This window comes from Macaca nemestrina, chromosome 3 (assembly GCF_043159975.1).
Source record: "Macaca nemestrina isolate mMacNem1 chromosome 3, mMacNem.hap1, whole genome shotgun sequence".
Lineage (NCBI taxonomy): Eukaryota > Metazoa > Chordata > Mammalia > Primates > Cercopithecidae > Macaca > Macaca nemestrina.
Window position 1 is genome coordinate 191,813,703 of NC_092127.1, and position 24,588 is coordinate 191,838,290.

General features: G+C 41.9%; 2 protein-coding genes across 2 annotated transcripts in view; both read right to left on the reverse strand.

Annotated features, from left to right (window-relative positions):
• The window catches only part of LOC105483799 (zinc finger protein 718), a 42,068-nt gene extending 22,860 nt beyond the window's left edge, over window positions 1–19,208 (reverse strand). The window contains 2 exon segments of the mRNA XM_011744771.3: window positions 16,025–16,120; window positions 16,911–19,208. Of these exon segments, the coding sequence (XP_011743073.2) occupies window positions 16,025–16,120; window positions 16,911–17,046 (232 nt within the window). The 5' untranslated portion in view covers window positions 17,047–19,208.
• Window positions 1–24,317, reverse strand: part of LOC112427091 (uncharacterized) — a 79,136-nt gene extending 54,819 nt beyond the window's left edge. Inside the window, exon 1 of the mRNA XM_071093945.1 lies at window positions 24,137–24,317. The gene's annotated coding sequence lies outside the window, so the exon portion shown is untranslated. The remainder of the gene's footprint in view (window positions 1–24,136) is intronic.
• Window positions 24,318–24,588: the final 271 nt, after the last annotated feature.

The window sequence follows — 24,588 nt, forward strand, 5'->3', positions numbered from 1 at the left end:
CCACAGGTTGTGGAGGGGCTGGCCCCCTTCAATATCAGACAAAAGAGACATATAGAAACAAAAAATCTGTCACAAAAAAAGAACTTTGCATATGATGCGGTCTTATATTTGAAAAACCTACTTCACTAAAACACCATTAGAACTCATACATTTAGTCAAGATATAGGATTAAAAAATTAGTGTTTCTACATGCCAACAGTGAACAATGTGAAAATCAAACCAAGAGAGTAATCCCATTTACAATAGCCACAAATTAAATACCAGGAATGAACTTAACCAAAGACGTGAAGGATCTCTATGATGAATACTATAAAACATCAATGCAAGAAATTAAGCAAGAGAAAAAAAAGGAAAGATATTTTATGTTCATGAATAGGAAAGATCAGCGTTATTAAAATTTTCATACTACCCAAAACAATCTACAGATTTAATGCAATTCCTGTCAAAGCATGAATGACATTCTTCACAGAAATAGGAAAAACAATCTTATAATGTAGACAGAACCATAAATGACTCAAAATAGCCAAAGCCGTTGTACGAAAAAAGAAACTGGAGGAATCATAGTATTTGAATTTAAATGATACAACAGAGCTACCATAATTAAAACAGCATAAAACTGATCAGTAAAACAGTAGAGAGAACGCAGAGATAAATCCATACTACAGCAAACTTCTTTTTGACAAAGCTGTCAGGAATATATTGTTACTGGTAGAAAGTGTCCAGGTCCTTGGCATCTTGAACAAAGAATTGGACAAAATGCACAAAGCAAGGAAGGAATAAAAGAATTTATTGAAAATGAAAGTACACTCCAAAGTGCAAGCCCGAGCATAGTGGCTCAAAGGCCCGGTTACAGAATTTTTGGGAGCTTAAATACCACCTAGAGGATTCCATTGGTTACTTTGGGTATGCCCTATGTAAATGGAGAGGGTGAAGTAAAGTTAGTTATTTACAGCGCCCGTGGAGAGGATATTTCCTGTTATAGCTAAAGTGTGAATTGGCCTTATGGTCCCTGCCTCCAGACCCTGTTTTCCTGCCTCATCTCCCCCAAGATATGTGATCCTCATAAATCTTTATAGGAGGCAGTGGGATCAATGGTCTTTTTCTTTCTGTAACTGCTTTATGCTGGCTTGGGATGTAGTCCCCGCCTATTGGAGATCACAGTACTCCTGGCTCTGTTCTGTCTAGTGGAGACAGGGTAGTTTCTTGATTGCCAGGGGTGTGTTTTTACCTGGAACTGGCTGGAGCTTTCATTGCATGATCATCTGAAACTTGATGGTCTCTATGCAACAGCAAATGTATTTGATTAAAAGATATAATGGGGGTGGATACCTATGCTGTTAGGAATGTTTGTTACAGAGATTTGCAGGACAAAAAAAAAACCTGGTTTGTTCTAGAATTTATGTGTTTCCTTAAAGTCTTGGCACAAACAACTCCATTTTGGTTTGGTCTGTTGGGGCCTAGTGTATGAGCTTAGTCCAAAACAATGGCATCCCAGAATTTTGTTTAAAAACTTCCCCCTTGGCCATGCACAGTGGCTTAAGCCTGTAACCCCGGCACTTTGGGAGGCTGAGGCAGGTGGATCACGAGGTCAGGAGTTCAAGATCAGCCTGGGCAAAATGGTGAAACCCCATCTCTACTAAAAATAAAAAAATTAGCCGGGCATGGTGGCAGGTGCCTGTAATCCCCGTCACTTGGGAGGCTGAGGCAAAGAACTGCTTGAACCTGGGAGGTGCAGATTGCCGTGAGCCAAGATTACACCACTGCACGCCAGTCTGGGTGACAGAGTGAGACTCCATCTCAAAACAAAACAAAACAAAATTCCCCCTTTTTGGTTAGGTTCTCACTTAGATTACAGTGTGTCCAAAATTTAGGGCCTTTGAGCCACTCTCAGTTACCATCATTTTGGATTTCTGGTCTCAGCACATTATTTATAGGTTACGGTGTTCTCATGGTTGCACATTTCTTTTAGCTCCTGTTACTATAGTTGAAGAGAGACCGTATGACATCCTAGAGATGGCTGCATGCAAGCATTTAAACCTTTGAGAGAATACAGCACACAGGGAGACTACTATTATGACTATTGGGAGGAAAACACCAAGAGTTCACAGTATGCTCCTTACTCAAGGTTTCCATTAACCAAACCTTGTAAAATTAAATAAATCAAAGAATGAGCCAGATAAAGAGTTTACTTACTTAACTAAGCAATTTGTTAATCCCCTACCAGTGAATGTCTATAATCTTCATCTGATGTATTTCTCCATAAGCCACAACAAGTGCCAGCAGCTGCACAGGTACTTCTCTGTTTAGTCAATTCTATTATAACTTTCACAAAAGAATTTAAAGTCTACTGCATAACTGTAGCCTTTACAGTAGAATTTGCTATAGAGCCTATCATGAGGGATACCTTTTTAACCATTGCTTCTTTTACTTTAAACCACGGAAAAGGACCTAACAAATGATGCTCCTCTAGAAGAGTGAAGGCCTCCTGGCAACGTTATCTTTAACCCATGGTGTGGGTTAACAGGAATGAACCAACGTTTTGTTTTTGGACTGATTATGAGGCAGTGTATGTATCACTGAAGTTTCTTACTTACGCTGACTGGGCTTTCATCTTTTATTTATCAAAGTATAAGCTTATCCATGTATAAGGCTGGCTGCAAACTCCTTCACAAATAGAAGTATACCCCATAAATGCACTTAACAGACCCCTTTTCTACTTTTAATGTTTGTAGAGGCATAAGAAAGAAAAAAATTCAAAGGCAAGAGTTTTATGATAGAAGTTTTAATTTGTGAACTTGGGAAAAGCTGTTTACATCAAGGATGCCCTCTTCGTGGGAGAAATTTCCCTGGTTAGCTTCACCTCAAGGGTTCCAGTGGGTGCACGGTTCCAAAAATGTGGAGGGGCCCTTCTCAAAACCCATTAACCCAAAGCCCAAAGTCCTGACATTTTGTTGTAGTGTGGGTGGCAAGGACAGTTTTTCTCCAATGTTCTCATAAGATTTAAACCATAAAAAGCTTTTTTACCTGGTGGAAGTATATGTAGCATAATAATCTCAGCCTCCTTGCATAGGAAAGCTTTTATACAACCAGAAAACATGCATTGAAAATAACAACGGAATGAAATCCCTTTATAAAATGTTTAAATGGCCCACCAGGTGAACAAATGTACCTTAAACTTTAATTGTATTCCTAGGAATATGGGATTAAGTATTGGTTATAAACTTTTTTTTTTTTTTTTGAGACGGAGTCTCGCTCTGTCGCCCAGGCTGGAGTGCAGTGGCCGGATCTCAGCTCACTGCAAGCTCCGCCTCCCGGGTTCACACCATTCTCCTGCCTCAGCCTCCCGAGTAGTTGGGACTACAGGCGCCCGCCAGCGCGCTCGGCTAGTTTTTTGTATTTTTTAGTAGAGACGGGGTTTCACCGTGTTAGCCAGGATGGTCTCGATCTCCTGACCTCGTGATCCGCCCGTCTCGGCCTCCCAAAGTGCTGGGATTACAGGCTTGAGCCACCGCGCCCGGCCGGTTATAAACTATTTTAAACAATTTTAGTATCACCTGGTTTAACATGAAAATTTGACAAAGTTTTTTTTTTGGTATTTAATTTTTGTTTTACTTGGGTTAGTAGGTTAGTAGCTTTATACAAAGAAATTTGATTATTTCTGCAGTTTACAATAACATAATAACCATAATTATAATTGATAGCATATACTACTTTAGAAAGCTCATACAATTTTGGAACATATATTAGTATTATTCACAAAAATATAACCTAAAGAAGATTGAACATCATTTTAGCAATCACATGTACCTAAACATGTCAAATAATCCCATTTACCTCCTTTCTGAATGTTTTCAGGGGCCCTCTGATCCATCCAAAAAGCCAGGCATTAGGAAACAAGCATGTATGTGAAATTTGCCTTTACATTATATCCAGGTTCATGCTTAACTATATTTTTTTAAAAAATTGCCAAACTGCTGATGCATTTTTACAATACTTTTTATTTTACTTTAATCAAAACTAACAGCTTTATGAAAATGTTCAATTAGCCAAATGTCTCCAATTCTTTATCAGGTTTTAAAAAATATTTTATTATTTAAACTTTTTCCACATTTTTCGTCTAATGATTCCTTACTACATTGTTTTATGAATAACCTTTTTAAATCTGTAATTTGAACCAACTTTTAGGTAACTATTGAATTAGACAAAATTATTCTCTTTTTTTCATGAATAACATAACCCTTTCTGGTACATTTGGTATACAGAATTACATGTTAAATAGAAACCTAAAACTTTAATGAAACCCTAAAATACAAAAAATCCTAAACTATTGGATATGGACAATTCCACAATTTTAGAAACATATTTCCCATATCATAGCCCTTTTCTTAATTGGAAATGACACAGCTATTAAGTGAGCATTAAAAATAACTTTATGGTTTTAATTTAAACAAAAAGTTTACCTAAAACAATTATCTTATTCACTGTTCTTAGTTATTTACTTTTAACACGGGAGAAATGAGATATTAATTGACATATGTAAAATGAACATTGGTTTGGTCCACAAAGGCAGGACAACTCAACATGAGGAGGAGGCTTGGGGGCTTTCAGATTACAGCTAGGTGGGAGGCAAACAGTTGAATTCTTTAGAGTTTCCGATTATCCTTTCCAAAGGAAGCAATCAGATACGCATTTATCTCAGTAAGACTTCGGATAGAATAGAAGGCAGGCTCAACCTAAGCAGCTCCCAGCTTGAATTAACACTGACATTTAAAAATATTTAGCAAAGACAAACATAAAATTCAGACAAAATGTATGCTGACAATTATGAAGGCATTTCTATTTTTAGTCCACCAATACTTTTAAAGCTAGCTTGTTTAGTAAAGTTGTACTTTAAGTCACATGAACTTGAAAATTGCTCAGACTTATTAATTTATGAGCGTTCTTTTACTTGTAAGCCAATTTGGTAGACATAACATATAACAGTAAGTGTGCATGCAAATAAAGACATCTAGACATGTATGAACACACATAAATGAAGACTCAATAGCTTGGAACCTTAGCCATGAGACAGAAATAGAAACTTGCTGGTTTTACTTTGCCCCAGTATATAATCCAGTGAAGGCTGTGAACCAAAATTCTGGGTAAAGCAGTCTCCATGGTAGTTTGATTTTTAAAGGCCAAACCTCCCCAGAATCCAAAGAGCACTGTGACCAAACCATACCAAAGGAGGGTATCACACATTAACCAGGCCCCCGCTTGGAATCACAGTACAAAAGCCTCCATACATACAATGTCATTCCACTTTTCCATTCAACAGTAAACTCCAGATTCCAAACAATGTTGGGGCCAAACAGCATTGCAACTATAAGAAAATTCTAAGGAGGGTTTAGTACTTGACCTCAGAACATCTGCCGAGAACGTCCCCTTTGGGTAAGCTGAGGTCTGCAGGACCCACAGAGTATCCTCCTGTGGATCCGATCTTAGTGTCAGATGTCTCTGACCTTAGGTGGGCACCTCCAGAGCATACTATAAGCGTTATAAAAATAGCCATGAACTGTAATGAGAACTGGATTCTGGGTGGGCCTTTTTGTTCCTCAGCCAGTTGAGTACTATAAGGGAAGAATTTAGCATAAGAAGGTTTAAGTCTCTTGAAACATGTGCAAGTTTGCTCCGAACTGCATCATACATAGGGATCGGGGACCACATTCAGAAAAGATAAAGAAAAAGTCATTCCCTCTTCTGGGCAGGGCAATTATAAACAGCCACTTAAAGACTGAGAAAGAAATAAAGGAAAAAAAAAAAAAAAGAAAGAAAAAGACCCAGATTCCTTAAATCTGGATTCCTTAAATCCTGGATTCCTTAAATCTGGATTCCTTAAATCCTGGAGGTGGCAGTCAGGCTTCTCCTCATGGAAACCCATTAGTTTCACAGGCCATGGCCAGAAACCCGCAGTTGCCTCCATGTTTAGGTGCTTCCCACCAAGGGTTCCAAGTTGGAAAGGAAAAGAGAAAGCCCCTGTATGGAGCAGAAAGGAAAGGGAGAAAAATGAAACCCAAACATTGGGCTTACTTCTTCCTCCTGGCTGGCTCGCCAAAATACATGTTACCAGCTGTACATGTCTTTAACAAGGAATTGGACAAAACACACAAACAAAGCAAGGAAGGCATGAAGGGATTTGTTGAAAATGCAAGTACAATCCACAGTGTGGGAAAAAGCCCAAGCGTAGGGCTCAAAGGCTCCATTACAGAATTTTTGGGAGTTTAAATACCCCCTAGAAGATTCCACTGGTTACTTCGGGTATGCCCTATGTAAATGTAGAGGATTAAATAAAATTACAAAGTTATTTATGGCCTACACCCTATGGAAAGGGTATTTCCTGTCATAGCTGAAGTGTGAATGTAATGCCCAGACCGTTTGCTCCCCAAAGAAGACCACCAGAGTCCAGAGTCAAAGCCAAGCGGCAAGGATCGTTTACTGCAAGTTCGAACTTGGTCCCTCCATTCCACAGCATACAAGAGGGCCCCGAACAATGCGAGTGCTTGCTTTTTATAGCCCGATGTAAATAGGTTACGTAAAGTTACAGAGGAACAAGGGAATTCTTTTGGTTACAGCATTACAATTGGTTTACATTTTAAGTTATACATTTAGTAGTTTTTCTATTGGTTCCCACGCTTTCTGTAAAACCACAAACGGCTGTGTCCTTATCAGGGATTTTCCAGGTGGTGTTTGTACTGGGCTCAGGAAGTTAAGAGATATATGGTGGGATGTGTTTGTACTGGGCTCAGGAAGTTGAGAGATATATGGTGGGATGTGTTTGCACTGGGCCTGTTTGTGTTGAGCCCAGGGCTGAGGAATGTGCCTGATTTCTTTCATGAATTGGTCTTATGTTCCCTGCCTCCAGATCCTATTTTCCTGCCTCAATATAATGGGGGAATCTCTTCAACAAATTGTGTTACAAAAACTGAATATCCATATTCAGAGGAATGAAACTAGACCCATATCTCTTGCCATCTAAAAAGAAAAAATAAATCAAAATGGATTAGAGACAAATCTAAGACATGAAACTATGAAACTACTACAAAAAAAAATTGATGAAACTCTCCAGGAAATTAAACCGGACAAAGATGTCTTGAATAATACCCCGCAAGCACAGGCAGCCAATGCAAAAATGAACAAATGGAATCACATCAGTTAAAGAGCTTCTAAACAGCAAATGAAACATCAACAGGCCCGGCGCGATGGCTCACGCCTGTAATCCCAGCTCTTTGAGAGGCCAAAGTGGGCGGATCACAAGGTCGGGAGATTAAGACCATCCTGGCTAACACAATAAAACCCCATCTCTACTAAAAATACAAAAAATTAGCCGGTCGCGGTGGCAGGTGCCTGTAGTCCCAGCTACTCAGGAGACTGAGGCAGGAAAATGGCGTGAACCCAGGAGGCAGAGCTTGCAGTGAGCTGAGAACGCGCCACTGCACTCTAGCCCGGGCGAAAGAGCAAGACTCTGTCTCAAAAAAAAGAAAAAAAAAAAAAGAAAAGAAACAATCAACAAAGCGAAGAGACAACACACAAAATGGGAGTAAATATCTGGAAACTGCCCATAAGAAAAGGAATTAATGGCCGGGCGCGGTGGCTCAAGCCTGTAATCCCAGCACTTTGGGAGGCCGAGATGGGCGGATCACGAGGTCAGGAGATCAAGACCATCCTGGCTAACAGGGTGAAACCCCATCTCTACTAAAAAATACAAAAAACTAGCAGGGCGAGGTGGCGGGCGCCTGTAGTCCCAGCTACTCGGGAGGCTGTGGCAGGAGAATGGCGTGAACCCGGGAGGCGGAGCTTGCAGTGAGCCGAGATCGGGCCACTGCACTCCAGCTCGGGCGACAGAGCGAGACTCCGTCTCAAAAAAAAAAAAAAGAAGAAAAGGAATTAATAACAAGAATGCATAAGGCACACAAACAGCTCTATAGGTTAAAATCTGATGATAAATAAGAAAAAATTTGGATAGACATTTCTCAAAAGAGAGCATATAAATAACAAAAAGCCATATGACACTGTGCTCAACATCATTTATCTCAGAGAAGTGCAAATCAAAACGACAATGAGATATTATCTCACCCCAGTTACAATGGCTTTTATCCAAAAGTCAGGCAATTAACAAATACTGGTGAGGATGTGGAGAAAAGTGAAAGTGAACTCTAGCACTCTCTTGGTGGGAATGTAAATTAGTACAATGACTATGGAGAACAGTTTAGAGTTCCTCAAAAAATGAAAAATAAAGCTACTATATTATCCAGCAATCCCATTCATAGGTATGTACATAAAAGAAAAGAAATCAGGACATCAGAGAGATATTTGCACCTCCATTTTTATTGCAGCAGTGTTCACATTATCCAAAATTTAGAAGCAACCTAAGTGTCTATCATTACATGAATGGACAAAGTAAATGTGGTGCACATACATAACAAAGTACTTTTCAATAATAAAAAAGAACAAGATCCCATCATCTTCAACAACATGGATGGAACTAGAGGCCATTATGTTAAGAAAAATAAGCCAGGCACATGAAGGTAAATGTTGCATGTTCTCACACATTTGCTGGAGCAAAAATTAAATTAATTCATAGAGACAGAGAACAGAAGGATTGTTGCCAGAGGCTGGAAAGTGTAGTGGGGGTTTGGGGGAAGTGGGGAAGATTAATGGGTAGAAAAATAATTAGAAAGAGTAAGATTTAGTAGTTGCTAGTACACAGAGTGACTATAGTCAAAAGCAACTTAATTGTACATTTTTAAATAACTAAAAGAATGTAGTTAGGTTGTCTATAAAACGAAGAATAAACACTTGAGGTAATGAATACCCATTTATCCTGATATAATTTTTATGCATTTCATGTCTACATCAAAATATCTCATGTAACCCATAGATACATAAAGCTACTGTGTACTCATAAAAATTTAAAATCCTGAACCATATACAAAAACTATCTTGAATAAATTAAATATTTAAATGTAAGAAGCATAACTCTACAATTTTTAGAAGAAAATACAGGAAGAAAGATTATGACATTGGTCTTGGCAATGTTTTCTTGCATATAACATCAACTACATGAGTAACACATTTAAAAACACAGAAAAATGGGACTACATTAAATTTATCTCTGCACATTAAAATTAACATTTAGTCAGAGTCCCAACTAAGAAAAAAAAAGTAAAAAGTATACATTTGACAGACATTAACACCCAGAATAGACTCTAAAAAATCAACAGAGTAACATGATTAACAAATGAACAGATGAAAATGTTTCTCCAAAGAATAAATACACATAGCAAGCAATTATTGAAAAATTTTTAATCTTTAGAAAAATGTAAAGCAAAACCACAATGAGGTATTATCATGTATTAATTAGAATGGCCAACATCAAGCGAACAAAAGATGACAAATGTAAAGAATGTAGATGAATTGAAACCCTTGTGCATTGTTGGTAGGAAGAAAGTGATACAGCCCCCTAAAAAATGTAAGGGGATTCCTCCAAAAAAAAAAATGAAGTTATTCTATGACCCACTAATTCTACTTCTGAGCATCTTACTCAAAATATGCAAAGCGTATCTGACAGAAATATTTGCACATCTATGTTTACTGCAGCAATATTCACTGTTTTAGTTTATTCTTGCATTGCTATAAATACCTGAGACTAGGTAATTTTTTTTTTTTTTTTTAAAGAAAAAGGTTTAACTGGCTCATGGTTCTGCAGGCTGTACAGGAAGCATAGCAGCTTCTGTTTCTGGTGAGGCCTCAAAAAGCTTCCAATTATGGTAGAAAGCAAATAAGGAGTGAGTCACCTCACATGGTGGGAGCAGGAGCAAGAGACAGTGAAAGGAGAGGTGCCACATGCTTTTAAAAAGTGAGATCTCAGGAGAACAAACTCACTATGGCAAAGACAGTATCAAAGGGGCTGGTGCTAAACCATTCGTGAAAAGTCAACCTTATCATCCCATCACCTCCCACCAGGCCCCACCTCCAACATTAGGGATTGCAATTTGACATGAGATTTGAATGAGGACACAGATCCAAACCATATCATTTACAAAAGTAAAAAAGGAAAAAAAAAATTGAAATGTCCCTTAACAGATGAATGATTTAAAAAGATGTGGCTTATACATCAATGAAATATTCTTTAGCTTCAGATGAAAATATCTTGTCAGGGGCTACAATAAGGATAAATCTTAAAGCCATTATTTTAAGTGAAGACACTAACAAAGTGACAGTGTATGATTCCACTTAGGTAAGATATGTTAAGTAGTAAACTCACAGAATAAATATGTTTTTTGTTTGTTTGTTTGTTTTTTTGAGACGGAGTCTCACGCTGTTGCCCAGGCTGGAGTGCAGTGGCGCGATCTCGGCTCACTGCAAGCTCCGCCTCCCGGGTTCCCGCCATTCTCCTGCCTCAGCCTCCTGAGTAGCTGGGACTACAGGCGCCCCCCACCGCGCCCGGCTAATTTTTTGTATTTTTAGTAGAGACGGGGTTTCACTGTGGTCTCGATCTCCTGACCTTGTGATCCGCCCGCCTCAGCCTCCCAAAGTGCTGGGATTACAGGCTTGAGCCACCGATATGTTAAGTAGTAAATTCACAGAAAACCTAAGTAGAAAGGTACTTGCCTTTGGTTAGGATTGTGAAACCTCAGTGGAGCCAAAAATCAAGTAGGGGTATTTGGAAAAAGCAGGCCCTCACCCAGGTGGCCAACTCAAGAGCCCATAGACATGGCTGCAGACAAAACATGGTACACTAAGCTTGGTCTTATTAAGGATGCTGAAGCAGTTCTGCAACCTGTCTCAAACTCCTCTCAGCTAGAGTACACAAGTGGTCCTTCCTATCAAGAGACTGCCAGGAGACACACGCAGCCATGGCCCTGGAGGCAGGCCTACAGATCTTGGCCTTAGCTATGGTCCCTGCAGCAGCCATGTGACTCAGTTCTAGCCCTCACAGTCACAGTCCATGGCCAGTTGTACATACTCACGGACTCAGAGAGACCTGTGAAAACTGTTCCCCAGTAGTCAGTAGAAGCCAAACCCATTCATACACCTGGTACTTGGCCTATCATATGCAGACAAACTTCAAAACCCTACCTTACTGCCTGCCATACAGATAATGTCCTCAAGGAAATTTAATCTTTCCAGGGCCTAGAAAGAATCCATGACTGTCCAAATCTCTGGTAACACAACCATCAAAAGCAGAGGTAATCTCATCAGCATGAGGACAGAACAAAAGGAGTTCTTTACCTGCCAAATTGTAATCATTGTTAGATCCTTCAAATGTACAGACACAGGGCTGCTTCAGAGACCACAGCTGAGGCCAAGATCTGCAGGCCTGCTCCAGGGCCACAACTTCTATCTTAGCGTATTACTAAAAACTTGTATGAGAACAATTAGGCAAGGAAAAGGATTGAACAAAGCTCTCCAGCTTTGGGAAAGAAATAAAAACATTACTGCTGTTTGGAGATTATATAATCATGCCTATATATGTGTGTGTATATATACATATAACTCTAGAGTAAATAAACAAAAACTCAATAAATGTATTCATTAAAGCATCAGGATACATAATCTTGTGAAAGGAAAATAAATCTTGGAACTCTTAGGGCCCCCAAAATCACTAAGCTAAACCGTCAAGCTGGGAACTGCCTAGGGCAAACCTGCCTCCCATTCTATTCAAAGTCATCCCTCTGCTCACTGAGATAAATGGACATCTGATTGCCTCCTTTGGACAGGCAAATCAGAAACTCAAAAGAATACAGCAGTCTCTCTCTCATGTACTGTGACCTAGAAACCCCATCCCTTGCTTGAGTTGTCCTGCCTTTCAGGATGGAACCAATGTACATCTTATATAGATTGACTTATGTCTCATGTCTCCTTAAAATGTATAAAACCAAGCTGTGCCCAAACCACCTTGGGTACATGTCATCAAGACTTCCTAAGGCTGTGTCAGGGGCATGTGTCCTCAACCTTGACAAAATAAACTTTTTTTCTTTCTTTTTCTTTTCCTTTTTTTTTGAGACAGAGTCTTGCTCTGTCGCCAGGCTGGAGTGCAGTGGTGCAATCTCAGTTCACTGTAATTTCCACCTCCTGGGATCAAGCAATTCTCCTGCCTCAGCCTCCCAAGTAGCTGGGACTATAGGTGCGTGCCACCACGCCCCGCTATTTTTTGTGTTTTTAGTAGAGATGGGGTTTCACCATGTTGGCCAGGATGGTCTCGATCTCTTGATCCACCCGCCTCGGCCTCCCAAAGTCCTGGGATTACGGTCATGAGCCACCGTGCCTGGCCAGCAAAATAAACTTTCCACATTAACTGAGACCCATCTCAGATTTTTGGAGTTAATACTCTGTTGCCCAGGTTCATCTTAAACTCCTATGCTCAAGTGATCCACCAGCCTTGGCCTCTGAAAGTACTGGGATTACAGAAATGAGTCACTGGAGCTGGCCCAACATAAAAATATTTGTTGCATTTCCAAATAGTAACAACAAACCTTCCCAAAAAAGGAAGAAACAATTTTCATTTGCAATAGTATAAATATAAAAAATGTAATCAAAGTAAATTTAACCAATGAAATATGTATACACTAAATACAATAAGATATTAATGACAGAAATTGCAGTAGACACAAATAAATAGAAACCTATTTCATTAGAATAACTAATATTGTCAAAGTACCATATTATCATAAGTTATCTATATTCAATGTGAAAATTTTAGTGTCATTTTTCACAGTAATAGAAAACACAATTGTAAAACTTAAGTATAACCTTAAACAACTTTAACATTGATTGGCTGGGCACGGTGGCTCACACCTGTAATCCCAGCACTTTGGGAGGCCGAGGTGGGTGGATCACGAGGTCAGATAGAGACCATCCTGGCTAACATGGTGAAACCCTGTCTCTACTAAAAATATAAAAACAAAATTAGCCGGGCATGGTGGCGAGTGCCTGTAGTCCCAGCTACTCGGGAGGCTGAGGCAGGAGAATGGGGTGAACCCGAGATGCGGAGCTTGCAGTGAGTGGATATCACGCCACTGCACTCCAGCCTGGGTGACAGTGAGGCTCCCCGTCTCAAAAACAAAATAAAACAAACAAAAAAAAACTTTAACATTGATTGATGGTGATTGTTAGTGCCTGAGGGTGGAAAATAAGGAGATGTTCAAAGAATACCAATTTTTAGTTATAAGTTGAGTAACTCTGAAAAATCTAAAGTACATCAGCATTAGATCAGCAAAATAGCATTGTTTATAGTTAGTAACACTGTAATGTATGCTTACAATTTGCTACAACAGTAGACTTTAACTGTTCTTACTACAAAAAAATTGGTTATCTACCTGAGGTAATAGATGTGTTCATCAACTTGACTATATTTTATTTTACAACGTATAAACATATCAAATCATTACACTGTACACATTAATAGTTATACAATTTTTATTTATCAGAAAAATCCAGGTCGCACAGAGATGTACAGTAAGCCCTCACTTTATGTTCAAAATAGGTTCTTGAAAACTGCATCTTTGGCCGGGCGCGGTGGCTCAAGCCTGTAATCCCAGCACTTTGGGAGGCCGAGACGGGCGGATCATGAGGTCAGGAGATCGAGACCATCCTGGCTAATACGGTGAAACCCCGTCTCTACTAAAAAAATACAAAAAAGTAGCCGGGCGAAGTGGCGGGTGCCTGTAGTCCCAGCTACTCGGGAGGCTGAGGCAGGAGAATTGCGCGAACCCGAGAGGAGGAGCTTGCAGTGAGCTGAGATCCGGCCACTGCACTCCAGCCTGGGTGACAGAGCAAGACTCCGTCTCAAAAAAAAAAAAAAAAAAGAAAACTGCATCTTTAAATGAACAATGTTGCTATATGTCATGCAAACATATCTCTTGTATTAACTAAACTCTGGTAAAATTAGTTTTCTTAATATGTTGCTTTGCTTACTGTTTCCAAGAACCTATCAGCAAAGTTAAGTAAGAATTTATTGGCCAGGCGCGGTGGCTCAAGCCTGTAATCCCAGCACTTTGGGAGGCCGAGACGGGAGGATCACGAGGTCAGGAGATCGAGACCATCCTGGCTAACACGATGAAACCCCGTCTCTACTAAAAAATACAAAAAACTAGCCGGGCGCGGTGGCGGGCGCCTGTAGTCCCAGCTACTCGGGAGGCTGAGGCAGGAAAATGGCGTAAACCCGGGAGGCGGAGCTTGCAGCGAGCTGAGATCCGGCCACTGCACTCCAGCCTGGGCGACAGAGCGAGACTCCATCTCAAAAAAAAAAAAAAAAAAAAGAATTTATTATACACATATAAAACTTACATAGGTGTTTGTGTGTGTGAAACACACATTTTTATATATAGATAGATTTCAATAACAGAATTTCAGTAGGCTTCCTACTAAATAAGACAAAATTAAAAGATAATAGTTATTAAGAAATAATGTAACAATTGAGAGTTTAATATACACTTAGCAATGTTCTAAGCTGGTTAATGACACAGCACATTTAAGAAATTCAGTGCTGGCCAACCCTTTGAATGTGAGGACATTTTTACTTATCTGTGGTGGTGGATATCACAAAAATTATTTGCAAACCTTTTTTTTTTTTTTTTTTTTTAATGTTCATCGGCTATTATTGGTGTTAGAATAATTTTTATTATTTTTATTATTTTTATTTGTTTTTAGATGGAGTGTTGCTCTGTTGCCCAGGCTGGAGTGCCTGTGGCACGATCTCAGCTCACTGCAACTTCCACCTCCCGGGGTCAAGCAATTCTCCTACCTTAGCCTCCCAAGTAGCTGGGATTACAGGCATGCACCACCATGCCCAGCTAATTTTTGTATTTTTAGTAGAGATGGGGTTTCACCATGCTTGCCAGGCTGGTCTCTAACTCCTGACCTCATGATCTGCCTGCCTCGGTCTCCCAAAGTGCTGGGATTACAGGTGTGAGCCACCATGCCTGGCCATGTTACTGTATTTTATGTGTGGCCGAGACAATTTTTCTTCCAATGTGGTGGTCCAAGGAAGCCAAAGGTTGGAAACCCATGCTTTAAATAATTTGAAAACTTGCAAAAGTAGAGTTTAAATTACAAATCTCAGTTTATATTAAAACAATAACATTTTGAAGTAAAATAAAATTACATTTTTTCATATTTAGGAAAATGCTTATTGTTCTGATAAAATTGCTGAGTAAGAATTTTTTTGTAGAATTACATTTGCAACCTCTATAGGATTAAAAATCACCAAGCAGAAAATATGCAACATCTGTCCCTGGTGTTCCTGGGATTTCTGAACCAAATCCCAATATGTCCACTACTCACCTTACACATTTTAGACATGATGCAAAAACAGTATTTGGGAAAAAAACAAAAAACAAAAAAAACTTTAACATAGAGCTCTTCAATCATACAAATATTCCCAGGTCCCCAAAAGCAATGAACAGCAGTCAGACCATGCAGCCCTTTGTAAGTGATAAAGTGGACACCGGCTCTCCCTGTAAACTTGAAGGGAGATACGAAAGGAAAAACAGAACTCTTGGATTTAAGAGCATGGGACATAAGATGACCCTATGAGAAAAAATGCAGCCTTTTTGGAAATTATTTTGTCACAGAGCTTCCCAAACTACATGTATTTACTTATTTATTTTTTGCAATGGAGTCTAGCTCGATACTGCCCAGGCTGGAGTGCAGTGGCGTGATGTCAGCTGAGCATAACCTCTGCCTCCTGGGTTTTTAAGCAATTCTCTCTGCCTCAGCATCCTGAGTAGCTGGGATTACAGGCACAAGCCACCACACCCAGCTAATTTTTGTATTTTTAGCAGAGACAGGGTTTCACTATATTGGTTAGGCTGGTCTTGAACTCCTGATCTCAGGTGATCCACCTGCCTCAGCCTCCCAAAGTGCAGGGATTACAGGCATGAGCCACAGTGCTCAGCCTCCCAAACTACATTTTAAGGCCTGGCTTCCTTCTTGACTTTTGGCCTCCTTGCCTGTGTCCTCTCCTCCATTCACTCTCACCTACCTGAGGGTCTGGCTGCTGTCTCATGTATCTTGAAATTGTAGAGCTCTTTTCTTTGCTCCAGACAGGTGACCAGGTCTGGGTTAGAGATAGTAACACCTGTTTTATTTTTAAAAAATTAACATGACTATTGCTGGGGATACTCCAATTACCAACCTAGTACTATGCTAAGTAGAATAGAGAAATTAGGGAAGATTCTAGAAAATTAATCCAAAAATTGTTTTCTGACAGAATCTTTAGAATATTTAAGTATTTTAAATCTGTGGGCTTTAAGTTCCACTACCAAGTACTACTGAATCAAAAATTAGTGCAAATTGCATGTTAAGATGTGAAAGACAATTATTTTATATCATTAATTTATAGAATTACCACTAGCCTAGAGTGAAGGAAACAAATTAGCTCAAAAGAAGGTTTACGTAAAGATGAAACATCCTAAAGATTTTATTTTTTATACCACCAAACTCTCAAACTTTTCATGAAGGAACTGAATTTTTTTTTTTTTTTTTTTGAGACGGAGTCTCGCTCTGTCGCCCAGGCTGGAGTGCAGTGGCGCGATCTCGGCTCACTGCAAGCTCCGCCTCCCGGGTTCACGCCATTCTCCTGCCTCAGCCTCCCGAGTAGCTGGGACTACAGGCGCCCACAACCGCGCCCGGCTAATTTTTTGTATTTTTAGTAGAGATGGGGTTTCACCGTGGTCTCGATCCCCTGACCTTGTGATCCGCCCGCCTCGGCCTCCCAAAGTGCTGGGATTACAGGCGTGAGCCACCGCGCCCGGCCAAGGAACTGAAATTAATTCATGCAAAGCAAAAGCTCCTAAGAGATGTTATACAAGGGAAGAAAATGAAATTCTGAAAAAGTATTAGGAATTACATATTAAAGTTATCCTCACCCAGGGAGACCAAGTTTCTGTTCTCCAACATCACATCTCTATATAAATTCTGCTGAGAAGGGTCCAGACATTTCCACTCTTCTGGAGAGAATTCTATGGCCATATCCCTGAATGTTAAGAGCTCCTGAAAATACATATTTATCAAGTGACAGAATTCTTCTTCTTTTTTTTTAATATGGAGTCCTGCTCTGTTGCCCAGGCTGGAGTGCAGTGGCACGGTCTCGGCTCACTGCAACCTTCACCTCCCAGGCTCAAGTGATTCTCCTGCGTCAGCCTCCTGACTAGCTGGGATTACAGGCACCCACCACCATGCCCGGCTAATTTTTGTATTTTTGTTAGAGACAGGGTTTCACCACGTTGGCCAGGCTGGTCTCCAACTTCTGACCTCAGGTGATTCGCCTGCCTCAGCCTCCCAAAGTGCTGGGATTACAGGCATGAGCCACCCACCGCACCCAGCTGTGAGGCCTTAATTTGACTACAGGTGAAATGAGTTAAGAGAACTAGTTCTGACTTACAAGACTGAATGGAGTTATCTGATAAAATAACTTTCAACACAGTAATGTTCTCTAAATTATTCTATAACTCTTGAGGAAAAAGGAGGGCATGCCAGCAATTTCTGTTGCTGCAGTGGAAATATGGGCTACACTGACATGCCCTACCAAAACCAAGCAGAGCAGGCCCTGTGACTTCCTAGAACAAAGGGTGAACTGACTTCTCATTAAAGTATCTGGAAGCCCTCATGCTTGACCCTGGCCTTGTGGTAGAATCATGTGAGGAATTCAATTTAAAAACCAGGAATTCTTTTTTGCGACGGAGTCTTGCTCTGTCGCCCAGGCTGGAATGCAGTGGCATAATCTCGGCTCACTGCAAGTTCTGCCTCCCAGGTTCACGCCATTCTCCTACCTCAGCCTCCTGAATAGCTGGGACCACAGGTGCCTGCCACCATGCCCAGCTAATTTTTTTTGTATTTTTAGTAGAGATGGGGTTTCACTGTGTTAGCCAGGGTAGTCTTGATCTCCTGACCTCGTGATCCGCCCGCCTCGGCCTCCCAAAGTGCTGATATTACAGGCAGGAGCCACAGCGCCTGGCCAAAACCAGAAATTTTTCCACCTAGTAAAACAGACAGGATCTGTGGGGAGGGCACAGGTTATGGTTTCTCTTCAGACTGTCCACGTGATTCTATAGCAAGACTGGGCTGAGAGTCACTCGGCCAAGCATTGCCTCTAAGGTTCAATGTGCATATAAATTATTTGGTATTCAAAACCTCACTGTAAGTAACAAAATTCTGCAGGTTTGAGAAGGGTCCATGAATTAGCTTCTTATTGCAAGTCTCCTGTTATTGCAAGTCTTCTTATTGCTGACGCTTCTGCTCCTAGACCCATTATACCACTCAGCTAGAAAAAGCAATCACAGTATGAGTCCCTCACTGCAACACCCTTATCATAACACAAATACTTTACATCCGAAGGCAGGACCACCAATCATCATCTTGAAATATGGCATTCTCTGCAGGCCCTTTAATGTTTACAGAGGCGGAAGATGGTGGCAAGTCTGAGTAAGTCTGCATTTGAAAAATGTGTATATGCATTAATGCAATCTTTATGGAGCATGTAGTATGTGCTCAGAAGTATGTCACAGAGCAGTGTGCTGGGAAGTTCACATTACGTGTGTTAATACTATAACATCCTGAAAAGTAGTCCTATACTTCCCAGGATTTAAATGCAGGGCCCCAGCATTTCTAGTTCCTCTTCTGTTTACTTATTGGTTTTGTTTTTTTGTTTTTTAAATGCGTAAAATAATAGCTCAATATAGATAGATGGGACATATACAGAAAGAAAGAGTTAAGTGCAATTCAGAGGAATTTTTTATTTTTGTGTTTGTAGTTACTTTGAAACTTGTGAAAAAAACCACTGAAACTGTAGAGATGGGGAACAGGTTGCTGGATAGGATGTCTCTAGAAACACTAATTTTAATTTTATAAAAAACAATTTAAGGCACAAAAGTATATCGCTTTTCCCCATTTATCTGCTTTTGGGTTTCAGGAAATTGTGAGCACCAGCTCCGGAGAGGCAGTAGGGTTAGCCACCCCAAACTCTGATCTTCTCTAAGCAGTTCTGTGAGAGATTTCAGTGTGGGGTCAGACCTGGAAAAGGTTCAGCAGAGGGTGGATCTGGACAGAGATGGGACAGAAGGTGGGCCCTAGGCATCTGCTCTCTATGCCTGTAAGTATTTTCAGTTTTGTCTTTTCTAAGCCTGCCGAAGAGAAATTTGATTCCCAGAGTTTCTGTATCTTTTTTTTTTTTTGAGACGGAGTCTCGCTCTGTACCCCAGGCTGGAGTACAGTGGCTGGATCTCAGCTCACTGCAAGCTCCGCCTCCCGGGTTTACGCCATTCTCCTGCCTCAGCCTCCCGAGTAGCTGTGATTACAGGCGCCCGCCACCTCGCCCAGCTAGTTTTTTTGTACTTTTTAGTAGAGACTGGGTTTCACCGTGTTCGCCAGGATGGTCTCGATCTCCTGACCTCGTGATCCGCCCGTCTCGGCCTCCCAAAGTGCTGGGATTACAGGCTTGAGCCACCGCGCCCGGCCGAGTTTCTGTATCTTAATCTATTTTAGCTAATTCCCTATTTTATAACACACAATAGCAAGGAATTCAACCAAAACCCTTATGTTTTTCTAGACCAATTATATTAGAAACTAATTATTTATTCTTAGCAAGGTAAAAACAATACGAATAGTAATAACAACAATTTCTCTTCTGCCAATGAACAGCTGATCAGGTGGTGGCATCAAAACTCACAAAACAATAAAAGGGAAGTAACCCAAATGAAGCTTAAGTCTCCTGTACAGTGTCCATCTTTGTACTGAACACACGATGCTGAATTCAACCATTTATTCATGTGCTCCAGACTGCAAGTTCCTTGATAGTAGGGACCATGACTGCTTTATGTCTTTTTCTAATGACCATATGAAATAGAAGCAATTAGGTTATTGATCAGTTTGGGTCTCCAGATCTCCTCATTTTTCACCAAAGAACCAGAAAACTGGAGCAATTCTTATCTGGGTAAAAACCAAGGAGATTCTTTCTGTGAGGGGAGGCACAAACCCTGGATGAGTCACTTAATCTTCCTCTGAAATGGGAGCAGAATTAGACCTTCTTGTCAGACTGACCCCAGTCTGCACAGGACATCCTCAAATGTCTCATTACTCAAAGATGCTGGTGAGAGTGTCCCCAGTGACCTTTGGTTGATGCCCCCATAGTGATCCATGGAGGAGACACTCAGGCTGACTTTGTGGGGTGCAAATAGAAAATGGAGCTGTCCTAGTGGACCTGCATATCTTGGCTCCAGATGTGATATCCCCTGCCCGTGATCAGCTAACTCTGAGGTAAGGAAAAGGACAAAAGTACTCTACTCCCATAACACAGTATACAGGAGGAAGGCATACTTGTGATTATGGTTGTCATTAAGGCTCTGGATATTTTGTGGCCTTACCTCCCACTGCTAAGATGCTTGTTACACTTACAGATTCTGCCACAGGATTTTGTTCCCATCAGAAGCCTCTCACACAGCTGTAGCAGGTCACTGAATAAGATCTGGAAAACTCAAAGGGCTCCACTCTAAAAACGGGGCTTAAGATGTCTATGTTGGCCTCTCATGATGCAGAAAATGTCTTCCGTGAGTTTTTCGTATGTCTTCAACCCAAAGTCTGGTCCAGTGTTGGGAATCCTAGGCAGAGGCCGACTTTTATATGCAGATTCTAGGTGGGATCAATGTGCTTCTGCATTCTTAGGGATTAGAGCAAGCACAGTAAAACCAGAGGAGAGATCCCTCAGTGAGGTTCCTTCAACACATTCTAAAGAATATTTTGACCTAAAAGGAAATACTAGGGTAAACATAATATAAGTAGAGAGTTTTGGGGCCAAAGCTTGAATATTGCAATCCTGGAGTATAAAGCTGCCCTGAATATACACTCCAGTTACAAGTATATTTGTAAAGGAAAAAGGAAGGCAGAGAGGGAACTGATAGAAAGTTGTCAGGAATTCTTATTGGTTTACAATAGTAACATTGGTTAGTGATTGGTTATATACATTTTTAAGCTATTGGGTGTGGGTTATGGTGTCCAGTGTGGCATTATTAGGTTAATTTATAGCCACTTGTGCCAACAGCAAGCAATTTCAAAAGACCAACAGTTCAAAGATGGGAACAGTATATCACTGTGGTCTCATTTTAACAAGACTCTGGGTCTGATCATTAAAAGAACATGTATTTCTCAAATAAAAGTTCTTTTCTTCTCTCAAATCCCAGAAAATAAATTCAAAATTTGGAACTGCACATTTAGGTCTTGGAGGGCTGGTGAGCTATGCACATTTGTGGGCATTGGGCCAAGGGGAGGAGGGAGAGAACTGAAGTTCTCAAGTTTAATCAATGCATATGTATGATCCTGGTTGGGTTTATGGGCCCCATGATCTCTGAATCTGTGTCAGATCTGAAGATGACAGGAGCACTGAAGGAGGTGAAATAACTGATTGCTGTTCTGAAGTTATTTTTGTAGAAATCTAGTCTAACTGCTCTAGAAGGGACTGTAGATCCCAAATAGAGAGACTATTTTGTTTGCAGATTTGGGGAGCACCTTGCTGCACTTTGTCGTACAATTGTGGGTTGTGGCTGGAATCCTGAGAATGAAGGTTTTTCTCTCAAGTGAAGCCTGATAGGCACTTTGTATATAACATCTGGTACTTCTAAACAATGTATGGAAAACATGACTAAAATAAAAATTTTCAGCCAGGCACGGTGGCTCACGCCTATAATCCCAACACTTCGGGAGGCCGAGGTGGGTGGATCATGAATTCAGAAGATGGAGACCATCCTGGCCAACATGGTGAAACCCCATCTCTACTAAAAATATAAAAAACTTAGCTGAGTGTGGTGGCGCGCCTGTAGTCCCAGCTACTCGGGAGGCTGAGGCAGGAGAATCACTTGAACCTGGGAGGTGGAGACCGCAGTGAGCTGAGATCGCACTACTGCACTCCAGCCTGGCAACAGAGCAAGACTCCATCTTAAAAAAAAAAAAAAAAAAAAGACAGAGAAAAGAAAAATTATCTCCAATCCCCAAAAAAATTTCCACCATAATAGAACAGCAAGAAAATGTTTTGTTATATAATTAAACCAAAATGTGATGTGCATTAAAGGCAATCTACTAAGAGACTACAAACACAGAAAAAAAGTCACCATTATTAGTTTTCAAGTGGAAGACTTGAAAGCACCATTTACAGTTTATTATTTCACCTAGTAATTTGGGAGGTAATCTGGGTTTTCTAATTGGTAATATTCAAAGGAAAAATAAACTTCCCACATCTTCATGACAGGATGTAGATTCGCAATGTGGAGCCAGTTACCTGCTAAAGGCAGCCTCCCACCCTCCTACAGAAACTGTGGTATATATTCTTGCTATTCACATTTCAAAGCAATAGTTTCCAGGTCCTAGATAAAGACAAGTCTGAGTCAAAAAAAGACAAATGACTTATTTAACTGATAAAAATGATTTACATATATTTCAAAAACCAGTGAAAATAATTATAAAAATATTCCACCTAAATGCTTTAAGAAAAGGGAGAAGAACAAAAATTCTTCCCTCATTCAAAAGAGAAATCATTAAGCCTCTTCTTTCTAATTTCTATTTGTTCCTACAACAGCCAGGTGTAAAGGCATGGTCTTGAATTCCCTAACGTCTGAATTATTGTAGGCACGTAAGGGATGAACTTGGGCACACTGTGTGCACAGAAGAGGATTTTTGGGGAAGGAAAAAGCAGAAGACAGAAAGGAGCTATCAAGAGCCATGGGGTGGGGACAGGGCACAACTGATGAAAGGACTGGTTTGTGCTACAGGTACAGGCTGAGGCAGGGCTATGCTCTGATTCCTGAGTCCATAAAGGCAGAGGAGATTAGGATCAGATGGTCCAGAAGCCTGGATTGGAGAAGCAAACAGATTCCTGCTACAGATCTGGGGTTGAGATGACCCAGGAGTCCTCTGGGCACTGCGTGTGTTTTTGACAGAAAACTATAGGAGCAAAGCTGCCATGGCCACAATTCCTGAGGGTAGAACCCTGTCCTAGGACGGGTGTGGCCGTGCGAATGCCCGGTGGGCGTGCTCAGGAGTGGGTTAGCATTGGGTGGGGGCTGGCAGCAGGGTGCAGGGAAAGGACATTTCTCAGAACTCCTCCTTTCCTCTTAAGTTCCCAGTCCCCTTTCCCCGGGAGGAGACCTGGAGGAACCCGACAGTGCCCAGCAGGACCGCGCAAGTGCAGAACCCACTCGCGCCTCCCGCAGACACCAGGCGACTCCCTCCAGCCCAGGCTCAGCCACGTCTTTCTTCTGACAGAAAACGTGCGGAGTTTCCTCAACACCTGTCAATGCTCCAACCCCAAAGGGGTGTCCAGCAACTCACTAACGACCCTACCCAGAGTCAGCGGAGACCCACAAGCTCAGCGCTCTTCCCGCAACTGCCCCCCTGCAGACGCCAGTCCCTGCCTCTGGACACCCGTCTTCATTTCTGAACGTCTGCAACAAACCAGGGGCGCCCACACCCTCCTCAAGTTCCATAATGTGGCAGAACCACTCACAGAACTCAGCGAAGCGCTGTGCACACGACACCAGCGTATTCTAAAAGATGCCGCTCAGGAACGGCCACGCGGAGGAGCCGCTCAGGGCAAGGGGACTGGTGGGAAAGTTGGGGCGGGCGGGTGAATGGCTTCCCTTCCTCACACACCTCACAAAAGCCTTTCCTTCAAGACCAACTGGCAGCCCCCAAACCACGAACCACGGGGGCGCTGTCCCACTAATGAGTCCCGTTTGCTCACATGAACTCTGTGTTTTGACCTCCATCTCATTCGGAACCGGGTAAAGTAGGGGCAGGACCCCGGACCACAGCTCCTGCCACGCGGGCACCGCGCACGCTCCGCCGGCGTCTTCCCGGTGAGCTCCTCACCCCACAGCCCGGGGAAGGTGCGGGACTGCCGGCGCAGAGCTGCACCAGGAGGGCTGCAGGCTGGGCAGAGCCGCTGTGCGGGGACTGACAGGAGCCCGCCTCCCTCAGGGGAGGGGACTGAGGACCGAGGGCTGAGCGCGAACTCCACTCACAGACTCTGTCCTGCCGCCGCCATTTCCCGCCGGTTCCCATGAGGCCTCCCCAGCCTCGGGACGCCCTGCCCCCTGCCCCTCACACTCACCACTTCCCGACTTCAGGAGTGTCCCAGAGTCTTAGATAGGAATCATGCAATACCCGCAGGTCACAGAGCGACAGAGGCTGAGGCTGTGGCAGAATCACCGACGCCTCCCCAAGGAGCTGAAGCAGAGCCATGAGGCCCTAACGGAGCTCTGGCTGGAGCTACAGGCAAAGGCCCCGCCAGATTCCGGATGCCGCCCCCTCCTCTCCACTGCGCTCCTGATTCGGCAGTTGTCAATCCAGCGCCCTAATTGGATAGGCTATAAGCCCCCCCCCCCCCTCAGGCCTTGAGTGACAGAAGTTGCAACCATACACTACACTGAATGAGGCGAGAGTGATAGGCTCTGGCCTCCAGGCACTTTGAGGCAGGTTTTTGCGTTTGTGTTTGGAGAGGGAGTCTGGCTCTTCTCGCCCAGGCTGGAGTGCAGTGGCGAGAAGTCGGCTTTCTGCAACCTC